This window comes from Melopsittacus undulatus, chromosome 5 (assembly GCF_012275295.1).
Source record: "Melopsittacus undulatus isolate bMelUnd1 chromosome 5, bMelUnd1.mat.Z, whole genome shotgun sequence".
Taxonomy (NCBI): Eukaryota; Metazoa; Chordata; class Aves; order Psittaciformes; family Psittaculidae; genus Melopsittacus; species Melopsittacus undulatus.
The window spans coordinates 33,009,579-33,033,069 of NC_047531.1; the positions used below are offsets into that span (position 1 = coordinate 33,009,579).

The 23,491-nt window shown below is 36.2% G+C and overlaps 1 protein-coding gene across 1 annotated transcript in view; it reads right to left on the minus strand.

Annotated features, from left to right (window-relative positions):
- Positions 1 to 23,491, minus strand: part of PCLO (piccolo presynaptic cytomatrix protein) — a 352,993-nt gene that overhangs the window by 178,212 nt on the left and 151,290 nt on the right. Inside the window, exons 4-5 of the mRNA XM_031048314.2 lie at positions 10,343 to 11,566; positions 120 to 5,184 (exon numbers count right to left, since the gene is read on the minus strand). Of these exons, the coding sequence (XP_030904174.2) occupies positions 120 to 5,184; positions 10,343 to 11,566 (6,289 nt within the window). The remainder of the gene's footprint in view (positions 1 to 119; positions 5,185 to 10,342; positions 11,567 to 23,491) is intronic.

The following is a 23,491-nucleotide window of genomic DNA, read 5'->3' on the forward strand; positions in this document are numbered from 1 at the left end:
CAAAAGAAGACAAACAACAGAAGGAGGGAAAAAATAATTAAAAAAAAATTATCCTGAAATGAGGTGGGGAACATCAAAATTATATTTCAAAGAAAGATCTGCTGCTGTGTCATACTGACCTGTAGTAACTCTTCCAGAAGTAAGATCTACTGCTGCATCAGTTGCCCCAACACGATAATCAAAGCTATTCTTGCTTTTGTATGCAAACAGTCCAGCTTCTGATAAATTTGTGTCAGACATAGATGGTTTCATACCTCCCACTCCTCGGTAGCCATATGACCCTGAACGATCATACTGATAATGGTCATCTCTGTAACCAAAGCGATCTTCAGGAAGTGTAGTTGGCGGCTGCTCTGCTGTACAGCTCCTACCAAATGGCAATTTATAAACCACATCACAGCAGACAGCTCTTCTCCCTGCAGTCAGATCCACAGGCTTTTCATCATCTTCTATCACCGTTGTTATGATACCTGAAGTAGTTTCATCCATTGTTACTACAGTTCTGTGGGATTTTGTAGTGCTAAGGTCAACTGCTCCACTCTCCATGGGCTCCTGAGAAGTGGAGAGATCAGTCCAACCATTTGTAACACCAACAGGTGGTACAGTAACAGGCTTTGTAGCAGCCCATGTCACCGCATGGGTTGCAGTACCTAGGGATAAATTTATTGGCACTTCATCTCTACCTGCAGAGAATGCCTGGCTGCCTGTTACTCTGTATGCAGGTTCAAAATGCTTTGCTGTTGTTAGCTGCAGTGGCGTTGTCATCGCATGTCCCAGATCCACAAGGCTGTCTGTACTGGAAGTGTAGCTTACAGTGGCAGTGCAGGTCACTACAGTTACTGTCTCAGTGACTACAGACAGAGAAGGATCAGCAACACATGTACTAAGATTTATTATAGCTGGCTGGACAGTACTTACTGGCCGCCCACATGTATCACTTGGTGGCATTTGCCTTCTCAAGTCCATGGAAACAGCAGAAAGATCCATACAATTGTCTTTCATTTCGATGTCCATCTTAGACAAAGTGCGAAGATCTATGACATCGCCCAGTGGATGAAATCTTCCGTTCTCTCTATATCTCAGTTGATCTCCTATGTGTAGTGGCTCTGGAGGTATAGTAATAGCGACACTATCTAAACCAAAACCAGGCACTGGGCCTTTAACCACAGATACTGTGGTCTTGGTTACCTCTGTTGTTACTACTTCTGATTTTGAACTAGGTATTTTTTTGAAAATTGACTGTGTTGTGGCTGGAATAGCTTGCAAAGCACCTGAAATATACATACTCTGATCTGCCATACTTTGAATTTCCATAGTTTTCATGGGTGGAGTGAAAATTGGTTGCATAGGCTGGGGAATCTGTTCTTTAGAAGATGGTTCTAAAGGCCAGCTGGTAACAGCCTGACTAGTTATAGCTTCTGTGGGAGTTCCAGGCTCAGATGGTAATGTAATGACAACATAGGTTTCCTGTGAGGGTTTTGTCAGCCTTGGTGAAGATTTGTTAGAATGTGGAGACAAAGGGGAAGTGGGAGATGCTATTTTGTATTCAGTTGCAGGGACCAAATTCAGAGTCATACTTGAAGTCAATGGCAAACCTACTGGCTTGGGTTGTGTTTCTGCTGGCTTATGAACAGCTATGGGGAGTGGAGGAACTGTTGGTTTAGGAGCAATTGGAGGTTTAGTTACTTCAGTGGGCCTGTGACTGAAAACAAGCCCTGCTGGAATGGAGGATGGTTTGGGTGGTACAGGAGGTGGTGTTGGGGTGTATGCTTTTGTGATAGGTACCACATGATTCTTTAATACAGATGTGGACTCCAGTATTGGAACACTTGTGACTGAAGGTACCACTGTGGGAGCTGTTGTTGCTTGAGTCTTTATCTGTGGCTTCTTTTTGGGATAAATGGCTGGCTTGGGTAAAATAGGTGGAGGTAATGGTGGTGGAGGAGGTGGTGGAGGAGGAGGAGGAGGAGGAGGTGGGGGTGGAAAAGGTTGTGCAGGAGAATCCAAAGAAGAGCTTCTAAAAAGCGAGAATACTTTGGTTGTTATAGCAGGAGCTGAGGAAGGCACAGAGACCATGCTGGTCTTACTTACAACACTGGGAGTAGGTACAGAAGATGTTTCTGATGCAGGCTCTGTAACTGGTACTGACACTACACATACAGGTGGCTGGTCAGATGCAGTGCTAGTTAAATTAATCCTTGTCATATCAACACCCAATTCTTCGTGTGAATCCTCCTGATGAATTCTGGCAATGCTAGCCTCTACTGTACTTTTGATTTTCCTAGCTGCTTCCTTTTCTGATTTGGAGGTATCAAAGGTAATGGTATCAGCTGCATATTGCTTGGGTTTTATAACTGTAGTTGCCATTACTGAAGGTGCAGTTTCAGGCAAACAAACTGCAGGTTGATCCACACTTTGCTTATCTGATGCTATAGATGGCTTTTTAGTGGCTTCAGTAACAGATTCATAAGGCATGCTCACTTCAGAGTACTCTTTCACAGATGTTAAAGGAGCTTGGGTTATTATCCTGACACCTTCAGAATCTGCTAGCTTACATACAGCATCTGCTGTATCTACATAACCTGTGGTTGCACTGTCTATAGGTGATGAGCTATCTGTGGTACAAACTGAAGACGTAGATGATGTTAAGGAAGCTGTATCAGAAGGTAATATTGATGTAGCACCTTCTGATGTCTCAGAGTATGTCAACATTGATGTTTCATGAGACATTATTTCTTGAATTTCTCTGGCATAATCTGTTAAGTATTCATCTTCAATTTCCTCTGCTGTAAAATGCTGTGTTATTTTAACATCTGGAATAGAAAGTGCTGTGCTACTGACAGGTGATACATCTGAGATTGCTGAAGTAGTGCTTGATGTTAAGGATGTACTATCCACCATTTCTCCAACACTAGATACCTGTGTATCAGATGTGGGAACAAAACCTGAAGTTGGTTGTGTTGGACTGGACCCTGGGGTTAGCTGCATTCTCTGTCTTTTCATAAGCTCTTCATAAGCAGCTTCTGCATCTAACAACTGCTTTTCCTCAGTGGTGGAAGTTACTGTGCTGTCTAATACAACTATTTCATGACTTTCTGGGATAATGTAAGAACTAGAAACAATATCTTCTTGAGGCACCATAGAATGTAAAGTCTCAACACTATAGTAGTCTTTCTGTAAATCAGTAATTTTCTGTGGTTCCTCATAGATCTGTTCTGAGGCTCTTATTTTTTTCTCTTTTCCTCTCTGTTGTATATACTCACTGCTCTCATCTTGTCTCATGACAAGATTAGTATCAATAGTTCCATTGTAAGTATCTTCGACTAAAGATTCATAAATATAATCCTCTATTAACATTCCACCATATAAAGATTCTTTTTCAAATACTTCATCTTTTTCACTTGCAATTTGAAATGACTTGGACTTATGCATCATCTCCTCATATACCTCTTCAGCACTTTTCAATGTTTTGTGACCATTTTCTTCTTTTGGGAGTCCAATTGATTGTTCATCTGTTGGCGAGTAGAGAGAGACAGCAGTAGGCAATTTGTAAACCTTTTGCACTTCTATTATTTTTTCTGGGCTTATCTCAAATCCTTCCGGATCTGACTCAATACTAGGTGAATATTCAGAACAGGAAGATCTGTGCAGCTCTTCCATTTCTGCTGCTTGTCGTAATTCTTCTGTTGGAGATGCATCTTCAATTGGAGAAAGATTACTTGGTGGAGTCTTTGGATGTTCCCTTCGTCTCTGAGCTCTGAGTTCATCCTTATCCTTTTTAGATTTTTTGCTTGAACTTTTTCTTTGTTGCTGCTCTAATTCACGCTGTTTCTCTTGTTCCTTTAGCAGTTCTTCCTCTTCCCGTAGTTCTTCTTCCTCAGAAGAATCTTCAATAGTTGGAAGAAGAGGACCATGTGACCTATGTCTGGCTTTGCGCTGTTGTTTGCTCTCCCCTCCCAGTTTTTTGTGGCTGGGACTGCTGTCACTGTCTTCATCAAGTGATGACACTGAAGTAGGAGATGTACCTGGTGTAAAACTAGAAGCATGTAAACTAGAAGACCCTTCCCCTCTAGATCTATCCTCTGGTGAATCTGTGAGACTCTCCATCTCTAGCTCAGGCTCTTCATCAAAATATAAAATGCCTTTCTGCTGTTCAGATGCTTCAGAATATTTGTTCGTTATTGTACTATTTAATTCTATTGTTTTGAAACGCCGAAGGCCTCCTCCTCCAGTTACCACAAGTTCTTCACTGTCTTGACTTTTAGTTTCCCTGTATTTCGGCTCTGGGCTTTCATCAAAAGTCTCATCATCATCATCGTGCCATGAATGTCTTCTTCCTGTATCCTCATCATAGCCTGCACTGCTTTTCCGTGTCATTCTTCTATGTTTTCCAGCTGTTCCTTTGGCTTTACTTTTCACTTCTTCTTTCCTTTGGCTTTCAGTTACACTGATCTCTTTGAGTTGACTTCTAATGAACTCATCATCTTCAGAACCTGAGGCATCTTCATCGGCACTCATTTCTATAATCTGTTTTCTAATGAAGTCTTCCTCATCACCTGATCCCTGACTGTCATCTCGTTTGTACTCATCACTGCTTGAAGAACCAATACTAGCTCTTCTTTTTCTCCTTGGGACAGGTGAGTTTTCACTCTCACTGCTGTCTTCCACAGAATCATAGCGTTGTCTTCTTGCCAATATGTCATCTCCTCCATCTTCTTCCTTGTAGTCTGCCTGGGAGGAAGCACTTCCTTTACCATCTTCTACAATGGTTCTTTCACATTCTTGAATAGCTTCTAAGTCTTCCTCATCTGAACTGTAAGATTCTGGAGTGACTGGCAAAGGTTTTGGTTTATGTTGATCCTTTGTCTGTTCTCCATACAGTTCATAAAGGTGTTTGCTCTTCACAGATTTTTCATCAGAAAGTGTACTTGCCTGAGCTTCCAAAATAGATAGTACAGTACTTTCCAATTTAGCGAGGTCTGAAGGGCTTGGTGGACTTTCTTGTGAAATAGTGTCTTTTTTATGAGATTCTCTGAGTAAATCCTTTTCATCACTGGGGATATGACTTGGAATTTCACCAAGTGAACTTGATATCCCATCAGAAGAATACCCGGTGTCACTCAGACCTTGTGGACTTTTCTGTTGCTGTGAGCTTGATGTGTCTGATTTGTCATCCTCCTTTTCCTAAAAAAATAAATACATACGCGTGTGTATATATTTATATATAAATTCTTAATGTCTCCAGGCAATTAAATACATGTGGGTTTGTTTTTTTTTTAAAGATGCTTTAATATCTCAGATGAAAAGAATATGATGTCAAGAATAATCATTGTAAACCATAAAAGACTGAATACTAATTTTATTCTTCAAAGACATTAAAATAATACCATAAGTTCTTCAGATTTTGAGTTTTTGCATTGAATCTAAGTATGTTTTGCATGAATGTCCACTGAGTTTACTATTTGCAATTGATTTTACTAGTTTTAAGATGATCTTGTATTTTTCAATATATCAAACACTGCATTTAATTTTTTCCACAACACTTACTAATGATAATCTGTCATTTTTCATATACGCATGGGAAAAATTGTTTTGTGGTTAATTTAAATTACGACTTTAATTATCCTTGTTTCGAAATTGCCTACACAGTTCCAAACGAAAGTAATGTAGCTTGTCAAATGTCACCTGCAGTATTTCTGAGCTCTGCTCCTTTATTTGCCCATTTAATATTTTCACAATTTTTAGTAATATGTCAATCATTTCAAATTTTAGATCTGGAGTTTAGTTTTGTTGATACAAGTGTTATACATTGCACCACGCAACAGAATACATGGAGTATTGAAGCATGATTTAATGCAATTTGAAAAGTCCCCATATCTGCAATTTAGCATTGCACAAATATTTCCTGAGTACCTCATAAAGAAGAAGGTTCTCAGTACATTTGTAATGCACAGGTAAGCTACTGGTAGGGAAGTATAACTGCAGGGAAGAAAGCATAATGGTCAGCTATTGATCAGAGGAAATGAGGAAGCAAAGGCTTGCATACCTGACACAGCATCATAACCAATGTTTTCCTTCTCATCCTTAATTAAACACCCTTAGTCAATCTCCTAGCTTCCAGATCCTTCTATATCATTCCGAATGACAAGCACCTCCATCTCCTTCTTTATATACCAAAAATACCAATAATATTCTACAGCAAATATGCCCAAACTGGAGTTGCATTCCTGCTTCTCTGAACTCTGTACTTGGTGAAAATACCTCACAATTTGGCTAACAGAACAGTTCACTCTCTAAATGACAGGTCATCTGAGCTGCCAGCTGACAATCTTATGAAGTGTCCTTACGTTCACTAGCAATTTGAGAGAAAGCATCCTAAAATCTCCTGATTTTAATAATATGAAGTGATCTTCATATTTGTTATGGTCCTTAGTAATACAAATAGGTAGCATTTATCTTTGCTAACCAAAGTCAATGACTCCTGAAGTACAGCAAACCATTTATTTAAAGATTTAATTTACCAACTTGCTTGGTAAAATGCGGAGTAAAAAAAATTACTATGGAATAAATAAGTTAAGAAAATTATAATAATAATTATAATTCAAAAGTACATTTACACTCAAGTTGGTATCAGTTACAAGCATTTTCAAATATTTATGCATAGTAAAGTTATTTTTAATGCTAAAATATCATAAACCTAATATATGATACTGGTTTATATGATAAAACAGACAGTTGTTTTCTTTATTTCATTTACATTTAAATTACCCATTCTTGCCTATAGGCATACAGCTCTGCACATCACCCTACACCCTACTAATATTACAGTAATCTAAGAATTAATATATTATTCTGATTTCTATTTTACATTAGTAACTAATTATATACTTTGCAAAATCAGATATTACCTTGAATATAAACTACATCTGTTGTTACCAATATTGTACCCAATATGATAAATCCAGATACCTGACACCAGAGCAAAATCCACTGCAATTAAAAATCAAGTATGATTGATAACAAGTATTTCTAAGGGGAACTGTAATCATAAGGCTGTAGTTAATATATAAACACAGAGAAGCCTATAGTTCTACAAACAAATAATGACAGAATTATATACATTCTTTATTAAAAGTAAGCTATGAGGCATATTTAAAAATTTTAGGTTTTGCATGTTGTATTATATTTTTGTTCCCTTTATTAAAGAAGAGAGTGTTTAAGGGGAAAATCCAAACATTGTTCAAGCTCAGAAGGTCTCCCAGGAACTGATGGACAGACTGCATCAATCTAGTGAAAGTAAACCTGTCAGATTTTGGTTCTCCCCAGGGAGATGAAGTGATACAGTCATTTTTAAAGCAGTGATACAAGGTTTAAACTAAATAGTTAAGCTCAGAAATAGGTAGACAACACTTGGTTGTGGAACAGCTTTAGCCATTCTCCTTGTAATTTGTGATGATGCCACTATCTGTCTTTTGTGTAGTATCTAGTCAATGACCAAACCAGGGGTGATGGGAATATTGGTATTGCCTGTCCTATTGTTGAACCTCAGTGTATGCCATTACATTGCTGCTAAGAATAACAGGAAACTGAATTCAGGAAAACTGCTGTTTGTACAGTAACAGAAAGAAAAATATCTACAATAAGGAGGGACTTCTTTTATCACTAGAAATAATTATATGGGAAAATTCAACTTTTATTTTTTTTAAGAAAGAAATAATAATACCATAATATGAATATATTTTCTATCATTTGTAGCTATCTGCCCCATGATACGTCATGCAAAAATTATCCTGCACATTTTGAGATCATATGCATGTAGCTTACAACAAATAATACTTCATCTTTGTGCTTCTTTACCTTTTTTTTCTGCCATCTGGGAACTAGGCTATTGTCATTAGGTATATCTGTAAAGGACTGCTAATTTATTTGCTACAGGATTGGCCATCACATCTACAGAGACAGCATCATTGTCAAACTTGTAAACATTGATACCTGTGATCTTTCAAGAAGCATTCTACAGATTGTACCAGATAAAAACTTCAGCCTCTCCATGTCTTTCAGGTGTTGCTGCCTTTTTTTTTATTAGGGGAAAATGTGGATAATATTATTTATTTATCTCATTTGAACAATACAAGAGTTAATAATTACTATTTGCAGAGCTCTGAATATAAAACGGCATCAGCACTTTGTCAAGTTCCGAAAGTGTCAGGTTTTACCTTGCATCCCTATTTAAAAATACAGCTACCTGAAAGCCTTCATAAGATTCTGTCCTGAAAGACACATAAAATATATTCTTCAATTTCTAGATATTCTCCTTTACCCACTGAAATGGAATCAGTGTCTGATATCTAAGTTTTATCTCCTCTTCTGCTTCTGTCACATACTGTTTTGGGAAGAACTGTCAGAAGGATGCTTGATGCAAAGCAGAGAGAATATTGAAATACTCCAAAAAATAAAAATAAATAAGAGTCAGTAATACAACACAGAACTGAGGTGAGGCACCAGCCCTTTTTTGTTTTAATTCTCAACAATTTGAGCTCCTTCTTAATTTTTAATTATATATATATATTTAGGATTTTTTAAAAGAGAAAAAAGAGGAAAAAGGGGGGGGAAACATTTTTGTGTAAAGTAAGTTATGCCTTTTTTATTTCCTCAATTCTGTTTTGTATTTCAGAGTGTTCTAATTTTAAAAATACATAGAAGCATGTATATATGGATTTCTTGGGATTATTTTTAATTAAACTTCTGTCTTATAACCTATAAGTAAGTGCTTCAAAATCTGATAACAAGAGCAAAAGAAAGATAATCCCTATTTATGGTATTGCTCAAGAAATACTGATTTCAGTTAGAAGCCAGTGGGGGGAATTAAAATATAAGTGAAATAAGAGTGCAATAAGTATGTGCCACATTCAAAATCTCTAATTAATCTACAACTAAAGTCTGTTGCTATCAGAGATGGAAATACAATATATGTATCTCAGATTTGTTCAGAGTATAATATGCTTTCACATCCTTATAGAACATAAAAATGAACAGATTATTTTTTTTTCCTTAGAAATGCTTTTCAACAGGAAAAAAAAACCTACAAATTTTTAACAACAGTAACAGAATTCATGTTATTCTGACATGAATTAAAAAAAAAAAAACAACAAGATTTAGGATTTTCTTAGATCACCTTCTTGTTTATTCCAGAAGGCAGGATTACTGGCTATGTTACTCTAAGCATAATTCAGATCCCTCGGTACAATCAGGGGACACCATGCTTCCTGATACTATAATTCAGAAAGGAAACTTGGTTTATAAAAATAGTGATATTTTCCACAGCACATTTTCTGATTCAGAGTATTTTTCCCAAATACCCTGCTTATCACAAGGGGGCTGGGGGTGGGGTTTAGGGGGGAGGAGAGAAAGAAAAAAAAAATTTGAAAAACCCCACAAAAAAACACAAAACAAACAAAAAAAAAAAACCCAAACCACAAACAAAAAAAAAGGAACCAAAACTTCACCAAGCAACAAAACCTAAAAAACCCACCTTTCTGACTGGGATTATTTGAAAACAGTTTTGGCAAAGGTTAAATAATTCTCCTAAACCTACTTCTACTTTCATAACAGAATTCAGCACTTAATTTGTGGTGCTGATATAAAAAAAAAAAACAAAAAAACATAATTTTTCATTTCTCAACACATTGTACATACTATTCACTTCAGCTGATTAAGTCTCTTGTTGGTGTCTTAACATCCAGCAAATGCATTTATTTAAGAAATGCAGATCTCCATGCTATCATAAACTCATCCATTTATCTAGGAGCCCACCAAGAACCCTACTGGAAAGTACTTTTCCATATGACATAAGCAAATAAAATAGTTAAAAGATGCAAAATTTATATACTTCAACATACCATGTCCAGGCATCACAGTGTTCCTCAAATGTTTATTATATTTTGGTATTGCAGAACACTGTACACCTTACCATCACAGATTACCCCCCTTTTGGGATTAAGAACTATGAAAACACTTGAATTTGAACAACTAAACTCCAATGTCCAGAGAGTATACAGAAGCAGGTAAATAAATCAGGAACATTGGAAAATTGATTAAACAAGAATTTCTACTTAGTTTTAAATGCTTAACTGCTTGAAGCTGAAAATCATGCAAGAAGTGTTGAAAAGTTGCACGTAGAGCATAGGACTAACTAGTGAAACTTCCACTCAACTGGAGTCATTAATTTTATCATTTCAAATCATCCCATACAGAGAATAACAATAAAGAGCAGAAGACATAGAGGGTCAGATTCTAAATTGTAGCAAGGAACAACAGGGGGTGGAATTAGAAAGTCACTTACTATTTTTTCTTTCACTGCTTCCACATGGTCAGTTCCTGGCACAGGTGCTACTTGAACAGGAATTTCTTCTTCCTGAGCTTTTTCTGCTTTCAAAACCACTTGTGAAATACCAGTTGTCAAACCTTCTTTCTTAACATCCTCTTGCTTCTTAGCTTGCAGATCCTTGTGAGGGACATCGACTTTTGTTTTTTGTTCAGCAGCGTGGTCTTTAGTCTCAGCTATAATTTGTTCTTTTTTGTCCTCTGGATGTGGTGTGCTCTTTTCTGGGAGCACAGGTTTTTTATCTTCTTCCAATGTGCTCAGGGGTTTCTTTTGGTCTGAACTTACTGTTGCAGGAATTTTATCTGCTGAAACTGTCCTTGACATTTCCCCTTGCTGAAGTTTTGATTCTTCTTTTTGAGCCTCCTGTTGCATTTTCTCCACTGATGAAGTTTTCAAGATTTTCTCATGTTGAAGTTTTGGATCTTCTTTCTGAATTCCATGTTGGATTTTATCAACTGAAGCTGCCTTTGACAATTTGACATCCTGAAGTTGTGCGTCTTCCCTTTGAACTGAAGGCTGGATTTTGTCAGCTGATAGTGCCTTTGCCATTTTCAGCTGCTGGAGTTTTGGGTCTTCTTTGTGAATCCCATGCAAAATCTTGTCAGCTGAGGGCACCTTTGCCAATTTTGCTTCTTGAAGTTTCAGGTCTTCCTTTTGAACTCCATGCAAAATTTTATCAGCTGAGGATGTCTTTGCAAGTTTTGCCTCTTGAAATTTGGCATCCTCCTTCTGAACTCCATGCAAAATTCTATCAGATGAGGCTGTCTTTGTCAGTTTTGTTTGCTGGAGTCTTGGGTCTTCCTTCTGAGAAACACGTTGGATTTTATCAGCTGAGGGTGTCTTGACAAGTTTTCCCTGCTTATGTTTTGCATCTTCTTTTTGAATTCCTTGTTGGATTTTATCTGCTGACAATGTTTTTTCCAGTCTCCCCTGTGGAAGTTTTGGAGCTTCCTTCTGAATGCCTGGTTCTTCTTTTGATTTTGCTGCCACTGCCGTAGGCGGTGTGGAAGTCTTCTGAGGAGAATGTGAGACAGCAGGCACAGGCTGTTTTTGAGGAGAGGCAGGTGGTTTGGATACTGGTTGTGAAGGGCCTGTTTTCGGAAGTGGCACCTTGCTCATATCCCCAAGTTGTCCTGACATTGCCCTTTGGGTCTGGCAGTTTAAGCACAGCCATTCCTGTACCTGTGACACAACAAACACAGGAAGTTACTTAATTTGAAAACTTAACAGTAAAATTATTTTTGCAATGGAAATAACACATCAGGTTCCAGAAAGCATAGCTGAACAAATATAAAAATACACTGTGGAAACTAATGGCAATTACATTGTTCCAACGTATTGGTGACCTTTATGTACTAAGTTTGCGTATACATTTCTAACACCTATTGTTTTCTAAAGCCTCTATAATCTATTATATTAGGTCCCTCTAATTTTTGTAAATTTGAGTAAAAGGTGATCAACTGGGACTCATGTCTCTCTGTGGTTCTCTTCAGAAGTTACCTTCCCTTCTTGAATTTCTGTATATTTATCAGCATATTAATTTAATATGACTGTAAAGCAAAAGGAACATCACCCGTCTGCTCTCTTTACTGCTAAATCCCTGCTGCACACTGGTTCCTTTTTGCTCTTACCAGAAATCAGAAAAAAGGACAAATGCTTATATCTGTGCAAAAGATCTTGGTGCCAGTTGCCTAGCTACTACATGAGAGGAGTTTTCAGACTGTTTCTAGTGGGATTTGTGGTACAGATTCTTTAGAATAGCAAAAGGAAATTTTTAACACAGAAAAGTACTGTAAGAAAAGAAAAAGCCCAGAATCTTCTGGATACTATAACAGACAATGAAGCTCTACTTTGCTACTTTGACATGAGCTTCACTGGAGGATAAGAGGTCTGTGCAGTGCATTAAAATCTTTGAATGCAAGTTTTTAAGTACTTTTACTGTGATGATGCAATGTCTAAGCAATTCAGTTTTTATATTTCTCTGATTTAGAGAACCTAGTGACCTACTGAATGTGAAGCACATGAAAAATTAAGCAAAATTGTTCTATTAGTAATTATATAGGTAATACTACTGATTATATTAGGATAGTGCAGATGACTGACCAGTTATATGCCACTGAATATTTTAGAATATCCAGTGGTAAATAATCAGTTGCCTAGAATATGTGGAATTTAGTCAGAAAGGCTTTCCGGCAGAAGTGTGCAACCTCAGAAACATTCATGTATTTTATATTAACAAGTAATATAGTAATAAATAAAGCAACACAAAAAACTAGAAACCAACTGAAGCTCTGCTCTTGCCTGCAAAGGATGCCCAAATTACAAGGTGCAAGCATCAGACTCCCTTGACTCAGACACCATAAGCTGCCCTTTTCAGTGTAAAGAGGGGCCTAACTTTAACAAATGCTTTGGAAGGTTTTCCTCCCAGGAGTAATCAACAGTTGGTGATGCCAGTCCATTGTCATTCATATGGAATCTCTCAGAGTGACACAGATGTGATGATGACCACAAATGGCTTTTCAAAGTAGTTAAGCAGAAGGGAACATCTTTCTATTCATCACTAATGAGCTTATGTGCTCAGCTCTCACATCCCAACCAGAATATTTCTGAGTGCATTGGTGTTTAGTAAAGTTTCTGTGCACAGTAGGTTTGTTCCGATATTTGGTACCTTTAGAAATTAAGTGGTTTTGAGATTAGCTGGCTTCAAATGCTTTCGAGAATCTAAAAGCTACCAAATCCCCAAATTGTGAAGTGTGTCTGCAGAGTTCAGGTCCAAATCCCACTGTTAAGTGTCTTTACAATTCTCTTGCTTTTTAATTTTTTTTCAAATAAGCAAATCACCACTATGATGCTGCCCTTTTGAAAAAAATAGCTAGTTAGTTCTGTTGAAAAAAAAAAGAGGCTATTTAATGTATTAAGTAATTTTCTGACATTTTTGATACAGACATAAGAAATGTAAGAATGCATACTTCATCATTCAGGTAATCTAACAATTGTCACTAATAGGCACTATACCCTATACAACTGCAAACTGAATGTGACTCTGTCTCTAATTAGAATTTAGGTTTAGTATTTCTGTGGAAAAAACATCAAAATATAAACCTCCAGAGAAGATTATCCTCCTCCATAGGACTTAACGTGCTCCAGCTACATGTCATTTATCTGGGAAGCACTAATTAAAAATGCAAATAAAAGTAACATTTTTTAAAGAACTTCTCTCTGGAAATTTTACTATGCTTTGTTTTTATGGGCAGCAACATTTTTTTTTTTCCTAGAAAACAATACTTGAAACCATAAGTATTTTGTGAACTCTCTTTTATAAACTTGAGAGAAAAGCAACACACCACGAAAGAAATTTGGCCCAGAGAAAATCATGAAGTTAGGATGATCAGGAGCCTGTAAGACAACATTTAGCATAAATAAATGACAACTATAAAAAAAAAGATCCAATTCCAGAGTATCCTTGATTCTTTTCTCATAAAGTTTGTAAAGACCACTACACAAAGTTGACTAGGTAATCATAACAGATTTTTTGTTTTCCAGTTAAATTTATTGGAGGGCTCAAAAGCTTTTAAACCCAATCTAAAGAGTGGGCAGGTTTGTGTTCTTCAATCAGCCTGACAAATAGTCATTTTACAATGTAAGCAGAAATAATACCATTATTTGTGCTAGTTTAGCTTCTGTCAGCACATAACATGCGAATTAACCAATACTTACCTGTTAATAAGCTTCTCAGAATCTAGACTTAACCATTTTTAATTTCATAAAAACATAGTTAAATGGCTACTATCATGAAATAATCCATGCTTCAATAGTTTGCTGAATTTCACACACGTGCTATATTCTTAAAGAACTTGCTACTTTATACATTAAATGAACATGTTCTCACAATACTATTTGTTCATGACACAATTTCCATGTATTTCTTTATAATATATCTATATCCAGTTTCTAGGGTTTCTATGTTTGTTTCTTTTCTGTACATTTGTCTCTTATTACTTCTCCTAGCTCTGCTGGTTATGTAGAATCTATTTAGTATCTCTTCAGGTGAAGCTTACTCACACTGCTCACTCTTCAGCTGAAGCTTACTCTCACTGCTCACAAACTTGCTCTGTCTCAGATTCATCAAGTCACTTCTCCCATTTAAATCCTTCACAGATTCAGTTCTTTGAACTGCCTATAGTAACTTTAGGAACTTCAGAAATAGTATTAAGTATTTAAAGATCAAAACAGTTACCCAGCCACTCTTTCCTCAGCTTTGCTCACCATCCCTATTCAGCTTTTCAATTTAAGGACTGTGCTTTGAGCTTAGCACAGTAGAATAAGTCTCTTGAAAATAAAAGCAATTACAATTAACATGAGCAAGGGAAGGTGATGATGAGAAAATTGGCAAACTACACTAAATCTTGTCAAGAGATGAAAATCCCAGTGTTGTCTCCCCTGAATACTGATACAAGTGATGCCAGTGAAATGACCTGGTATTGTCCAGATTGACAGTAATTTACTGAACCTTGAATTGTTCTCTTGGATTTTTGTTATATCTGCATCTATTTACTACCTTATTTTTTAGTGTTGCTAAATACATGAGAAATACTTCTCTTGGGCTATGTGTTTTAAATTCCAGTCTAATTTTTTATAATCATGTGTATATTTGATCACAAAAGAGCCAACAAGAATATTCTTATATCACCAGCCCTCAGCTTCTGATTGTCTGACAGAATGGCTCTCTGTGAAATCAGATTTTGTACCATGAAGTCATATGCCTCAGTTTTAGACTTGTCTTCTCCTCAGTTAACCTCATGCCCTAAATGAAAGCTTTTCTCTAAGGCGATCTTTTCAGTTAGCCTGTCAACCCAAATTTATTAGGAGGTGGGAAATGGAAATCATCTTCTTTTAGCAGTCTTCACTAAAAAAATCTTAGTTCTTTACAGAATTCTTCACACGCTTTGGTTCCTGAATTAGCAGTAGACACAATTATTGGCATCCAAAGTGATACTACTGTGCTTTAACATTCTGAATCCATGCCCCTCTCCCAGCAATCCTTACAATCCCATATTGCTGGACTGAAGAAAGTAGCTGTGTCAAAACGTTCTTCTCATTTAGTTTCATAATAAATGTCATCATGGAAGGGGCAAACATTTAATGTTCATTGTGAATGTCAATTTTTCACGTGTCATGCAAGAGCTCAGCACTTCAATCTTTTGCTTTCGCATTCACACACCACAATGCTAAATACTTTCATGATGAAAATAACAGGTCAGCTGTTCCGTCTCCCTGGCAGTCAAGGGTTTTTTTATTACACTATGTTTATAAATTCATTTCACGCTCTTGGAAAATGCTAATTGGTAAACTGGAGTTTTTCTCTAGCTGAAAGTAACTCAAAGTACTTACTATGATTGTGAAGGTGAAAACAAATGCTTCTTCCCATAAAATATCTCTAAGTTACTTCAGAAGGCAAATGCTTTAGTTTCATCATGGTTAGATAATTTGTTATGCCACATCCCGGCAGTGTTCAAGGCCAGGTTGGACTGGGCTTTGAGCAACATGGTCTAGTGGAAGGTGTCCCTGCCCATGACAGGGGTTTGCAACTAGATGATATCTAAGGTCCCTTCCAACCCAAACTATTCTATGACTGTATGATTTATCTCTTCCTTATTCTTCCTCTTCACTGCTCTCAGGAAAACAAAATAATAAAACCAACACAGGAATGAAAAATCATTAAGAAATAAATCTCTGTAAAATTAATACCCTTCTGATTTCACTATCTAAAATAGTCACATTGCAAAACAAAATCCTTATCAAAAAATATATCATAATTATAAAACCCTGACTATATCTATGAAAAGAGTAGCATGCTTTTTCTCTCTAATTACCTCCTAAAAAAAAAAACTAAACAGGGGGAGGAGCAATGCAGGCAGTCACTAAAACATATCTCTTATTACAACTTCTTTTTTCTTAAGCATAGATTTGAATATTTCTTAGAAAACTTGATAAACATACATTTAAAATTAAGACATCTCTGGTATAAATACGAATATAAAATGTTTGTTCTGAGATTCTAAGACAGTTTTACCTTGGATGTTTATTTTTAATAGATTTGGTTTTTATTTTCACAAACTTGTACAGCATGTTTCCAAGATCCCACATGAATAAGCCAATCAATGAAATAATAGAAAATATCCCATCGAGAGAGGAAAAGCAACTTGATGAGCATAGCAAACTCCATCTTGAAGATAAGAAAGAATAAGGATAGGAAAGAATTTCCAAAAATTGAGCTAAATGAAATTCTGCAAGGGAAATTTAAACAAGCACCAAAATATTTGGTATCCTTGTAGATAAAAAGATATCTATAGTGCAGTTAAGATTCAGAGTTAAAGGTATGGTCCACATAATACATGCTTTAAAAATGAATTTTTATAATAGACTGATCACAAGCAAATGTCACACTCCTGCTTTTAGGGGAAATGTCCACACTGGTAGACTTACATGTAAAAAAAGTTATCACAGTAACTTTGCACAGTATGATACAGGGACATATGCATTCACAGCATGACCATCAAATCAGACCATAGATCTGGCAGGAGAAAAAAATACCAAAATGAAATACAAAACCCCCATACACCTCTCTATATGGAGTGTTAGGCCAGGAAGCAACTGTCTAAGCAACCAGCTTGGCAGAGCCAAGGTCCACAGCTCAGGCTCTGAGATGTCCAGATTTAGTAAAACATAGAAAGGTTTTCACAGATACTGTGTGCTTGTGGAGGTCACAAGCAGTTTTCCAGGGTCATTCTTCTGAATTTATACACATAAATTTTGTCTAAAATGTCACTTAGAATCTTAAACATATTTTAGGATTTCACCCAAAGTGGAGAAAAGATGTGCAAACAAATGGTTAGTCTAGTCAGATGGCTGCCTCTGGAGAAGAAGTTAGAAGAATACGGCTAATATAACCTAGGAAAAAGAATCCCATAAATATTACTTATGTAGGAGGAAAGGTATACTGCCTGCAAACCAAATGGATATAAATTGTCCATGGGTAAATTTCGGTTTGAAACTAGAAGATGTTCCTTGCTATCAGTGATTTGCAGTTTGGAGTGCGATGCAATAGAAGTGGTATCAGGGAGAAATGCAGCTGATCTTAATATATGATATGATTGTGAACAAAATCATGATTCATGAAATTCTACCAGGTTTACAAAATGCCTTTGTGTAATAGTACTCCTGAGCAGAATGCATCATATTATTAGCATTAATAAATAGATATGTAGCATTTAGATGATTGTAAATGTCAAGCTATCTTTCAGCCACCAAAGAGAGATCATAGAGATACATAAAAGCTGGTTCAGGTAAATGTAAAGCATCAGTCTGAAACAAAACCCAGCAACAATTCCCACAGAATAAAGAAGTCTTTCAACAGAAGGAGGAGAGATTACATTTTTTGCTTGATAACGCCTTTTCTTTTTTGTGAGATTGTTATCTGAACAATGGAAAAAGGTGACCAGATTTTATCTCTTTCTCAAATAAAGATTGCCAGTACATCACTGAGGAAGACCAAGTGATCTCAGCATCTCAGATTATTGTCATTAATTGATAAGATCACTTTTAAACTATCACAACTATGAAATAAAATGTTATTTTCAACCGTTTCCATTGCAGAATTATGTATGTGCTCCGTTGCCACCGCTTATGTTGGTGTATGCATTAAAAGACACAAAACCTGACAAGATGAAAATATTAATATGAAATATTTATTTCTGTTGCCACTGGGAAGAAAATATAGCACAAATGTGTGAGAGAGACTCATAGCTATTTTTACTGCTATTGGTGTGAATTGCTACTGAAGACAGTGATTCCTATTCAGGCTTAGCAGCTCAATTATAGCATAATGAAAACCTGGTTTACTGGAAGGTATCTCTGCCTATGACAAGGTCTTCTAGTTTCATCTAGATGATCTTAAAGTCCTTTCCAACTCTGACCATTCTGTGATTCTATGATTCTATATACACAAAAGTCTCAAAATACTTTGGTCAGTGTATTGGAAAACATAACTAATATGAAAATAAGACTAGAATGAAGCTTTTCTTTATGTGAACTTTGAAGTGTAACAGAAACCTAGAACAAAAAAATACCTCCAAAATGATACTTAACTTTTGCTGGTATTTGTTCTGAACTGTGATACTTTAGCATATAGTCTGCTTGATGAGCTGCCATTTCTGCATGCTGCACTTCTTTTATTTGGTGTCTGATAGGCAGCAATAAAAGTAAATTCTATTTTATTCTATGGCTGCAGTCTACAATCTTCTGTCTTAGATTATGGGAATTATAATCATTACTGAAGGAAATAAAGCATTTCTAATAAAAGGAATCATAAATTTCTGAAGGGTGTTTTAGCTTGCCGCCTTTACAATAAAGTGCTTTGGAGTAAAACTGTCATTAAATCCCTTAAAAATTACCTCTTGATCTTTTTTGCCTTCAGTTGCCTTAAGCGTCTTCCAGCATCTCATAATGACAATATATTCCATGCTCTTACAGGGAGAAAGAAACATTCCAGAATATTAAAAGACATATGCAAGTCACATAAATTCAAGTTTATTGGGATTACTGTATAATTACTCAGTGAGGTCTAACTTCACACCTTTTCTTTAGGCTGGTAAATCTCACTTTTAGATTAGCATTGTTCAAAACACTTGCGTAGGAATTACCTGAGCAGCGGAGAAAGCAGGATTTCCACTAAACTGAGGATGTGTATTGTGTAGACATTTATAATTGTGGTTGGTAACTTTTACCTTCAGTGGAGAAAACCAGGATCATTTAGAAGCCTGTTAAACTCACCTATCATTGGACATATAATAAAAAGACTGGCACTTTAAAAGTGCCTGTTTGTGTCCACTGACTACAGGGCAAGAGTGTACCTGATGAGTTAGGAATGTCTACAGCTGACCTAGTGAATATCACCTTGAATACTGAGTTGGCAACAAATAAAATAATAAAGGTATACAGGAATGCAAAACATCAATGAGATTGACACTGTCTGCATAGTTACTCCCTCAAAATCCATTTTGGAACTTTTATCTTGCTGCAGTGCGTATGTGAAACCACTAACTGGATCTTCCCCTCCTTTTTGTTTTTCCTTATGCTTAATGTCTTCCATTAAAGTCTGTGTTTACTCACTAACAGAAGCTTTCAGGGACTTTGAATTTCTGAATGCACACATCTTGCATGATGGACTGATAATAATAGCAAAAGAGATCAAAATACTGCCTACCTTTGTTTTTAATAGTACATCCCAAGAAATTCTTCTCTGCCTTGTTATTAGCCTGTCAAACAAAGCCTGATGACCTCCACAGGTCCCTTTCATCTGCAACCATTATGTGATTCTGTGATTGTGCTAAAAACTAATACCCTGGCACCACAAACTGAAACATTATATTCAGTCAGAAAATTTCAAAATCTAACATCTTAACACAATAAAAAGGTCTATTTTTTAGAGTGGCAGAGCAATCAGCGAGTTATTCCTAACACCCTAAGATTTTGCTTTGGCTCCAGAAAAAAATGAAAGCACCTATGGAACTTTATTAGCTGGTTTGTTGTCTCTAACGATTTCTTCTTTCTCTCCCACATCAAGTGTTGAAGGAATAGAGCTTCAAATACTGCAGCAGATTACCAGAAAAGAACAGACAAATTGGTGTTTCTCCCGTGTGTCAGGAATTAATCTGCTCCTTAATTTTAACGGGGTTGGGACTACTGAATCCACTTAATGAGCAGATGAAATGCAAAATATGACAACATAAGGATGACCTACTTCCTCGAGTGATGACAATTATGAAGCAGGTATGCCTCAAACTTGCTTCAAGATGCAGCCCAGCACCTTCATAAAAAAGCTGAAATTTTGTCTTTTTAGCAACTTCTCTGTTGATCAGGAGTTTTTATTTTAGTAATTAAATTTGATGGATATTGGGATTTTCATCTGGATAGTGTCTGTGTATACTCTAATTTCCTATATTTTGTTAAGGGCATTTAGAGGCTTAGAATTACACTGTCAATGCACAATCACTAGGGTATATATCATCATAGATTCAAAAGAAGCTAAGCTGTCAAAAAAACCCTGCTTTTTTATTGTGGAGGGGGAATGTTATTTATTTTTTACTCTGCACCTAACTGCATTGTCATTGGTTTGTTGCTTTTTTGTTTATACACTGGTATAACAAAAATGACTAATAGTCCTCTTTTTTATTGACAGGTGTAGCTATAGGGGTGCTGTTACCCAAAACAAAGCAGCTTCCCTCCTCAGTGGTACACAGAGAAATTTCTGTCATTCCCTCTGGTGACCACTTATTTTGTTGCCAGGGCAAAACCAGCCCCAATGAAGAAAAAACAACAAAGTCGAGATGAGCCTCATCAAAGAAATAAATGGAAGAGCCTCAAGTACTGCAGTGGAATTGGGATGTTTAAGATCCATGTACACTTAAAGAAGTTATGAATTACAATAAAAATCCAAAAGCTTCATGTGAGGAGAATAAATCTTTTTTTACACCTGTGCAAGGAAAGATTCTGAGACTGTAGCTCCTTTGGGCAATTATATATCATACACTTGCAGTGTCTGTCATTATAACATTAAAAGATCTCCAGGTGCTACCACAAAATAAATTTGAATATTAACCTCTAATTCACATGGAATATATCCTGTAAGCCTACGGGATGAATGTTTTATTTAGCAAATCTGCAAAATTGAATTTAGGAAAGCCTGTTAAGAGTCAGTGTTTTATGAAGGGATGGATAAAAAAGTCTCTCCTGTAATAAATATTCTCTTGATTTTCCATTTCTACCAAAGATTCATGAAAATATGTATCCTACTATCATACTATTGATTTCTTTAGTTCAAATGAAGCATATCTACCTTACGTACATACTTTGTGTTTTCACCTTTATATACAAACTTTCCCGACACCATACTATAGCTTTGTTTCGGACTACATGCATCTGTTTATTTCTGTATTTTCGATGTGAACATCTGAAGAGTTAGATATGTGGAATGGCATTTAGGTTTGGGTATTAGATTTTCTGCTAAAGAAGTGCCATTCTCCAAGTTTTGTTCCAATTAACTACTGTCCTCTAGTCAAAGAAAGAACCCATTCCTATCACCCCAAGTTAGTATATCTCTCTTTCTCTGTGAAGAGCTCCATAAAGGGTATGAGGATCAGATCTAGCCTTACCACAGTTTCCTTCTGTGGCAGGAAACTAACTATGTGTGCTCAGTTGGGCAAGCTATATCAGTAGTCACAGGTATTCATGTCTTAAGATACTGCAATTTTTAGAAACCAAAAAGCTAATCAAATAAACATGAACTAGATTTATTTTTCATTTTCTTTTTGTTATTTAAGTCTTTAAGATATTTTTGGATATTGACTTTTACAACAAAATACAACAAAAATCAGATGTGGAGAGCTTTCTGTCCACTAATGACAATAAAATCTCTGCATTAAGCAGTTTTCCAGCCTGCAAAAGTCCATTCCAGCATGTTTTCAATATTATTTTGGTATCCCACCTTCTACTCATAAATGACACTAGAGACTCAGGATTTAGGTTCCATGATTAGAAGACAATAACTACACATATAAATATATTTCAGCATATATCTGACACTCATCTGTATCATCTGACACTCAGATGACAATTGTTGCAATGACATTCTTTTCCAAAGGTTAAGGAGATTATCAACTGGATGACTAAAACAATTTCAATCTATTTGCATCCATGAGAAATGAACATGCTGTTTTGTATTCATTAATGGCACTATACAACTTCTATTTACATTATTCTTAACTTGCTTTGATTATATTATTGTAGTTATCCCATTTAGGTCATACAGACCAAAGAAATCCAAGGTTGTGCTAGTGTCCGAAGTAATGATTTCTAGTATAATAAATGGTTATTTACAAAACTGTTTATTTACAAACTAGTTTACTCTGAGCTTTAAAAATGTTAGTTTATTGCAATCTTTCTTAGCTATATATAGATGTTGAGTGGCCCTAGTATGCTCCTTTGTATGCTTTATTATAACAGTCTCAAAGAATAACTGTTTTCTGTGCCTGCTAGCAGCGCAATCACTATTCCCCACACAACTGGTCAGAAGAGAGCATGAGTATTCCCATTCCATCATTGCCATTATTTGTTCTGAACTGACATAATGTCTAGTGTCATGGATGGCACTAAACCAACAAACAATTCCATCCCCCGAAGATTTTGTGTTCTATTCAGTCCTGTGCTCAAAGCTGACCTTTTTATGGAGAGTACAGAGAAAAGTGGTTTTGTTCAAAAAAACAGGGCTTAGCAATGGAACTAGATGAGATGAATTCTGTATTAAAAGGAGAACTATTCTTAATGTTCCAGAGTGCCTAGTGCTTAGTGGCTTTTCATCATATCTCAGAATATATATTTGATGACAAATTACAAGTACAACCTTTTTATCTAAACCTTAATAGATCACATTAATAAACAGCTCAGCCATTCCCTGTAAAATCTTTTTCATTTTGGTCATCCCCAACAGAAATACAGAGACAACTGATATACATCATTATTCTGAAGAGTCATTTTGCATTTTGTTTGCTCTTGCAAGACAGATAATTCTAAAACTAACATGTGTAGCTTATTTCAACAATATGCTTTGTAAAAACAAAAATCTCTGCTAAGACAGACTGAAATGTGTCTGCCTTTTGCTGATATTTTGTCTATTACTGCATGAATGGTCCTTTTTATGAAGAGGGATCTGCATGTTATTTCACATAAGTGGAAGTGGCTGATTACACACAAAGTGAAATGCCATGGAAGAGGAAGAAAATACGTACTTAAAGAAGTGTTTGTTTCTTAACTCCTAGCTCCATCCAGTCTCATCTCAGTTCAATTTTAATACCTAAGTGAGGACCTAAAGTTTTGACCCTGGCTACATAAATTCACTCACCAGCGTACAGTACATTATCTCCAGATATGAACACCATTGGTAGGCTGACTATCTATTTCTTGCTGGGGAGAGATCCTGCATCAAACTATGTTCCAGACAAACCTCACTCCACAGATGAATTTGAGATATGCTGAGAGCCTACACTAAAT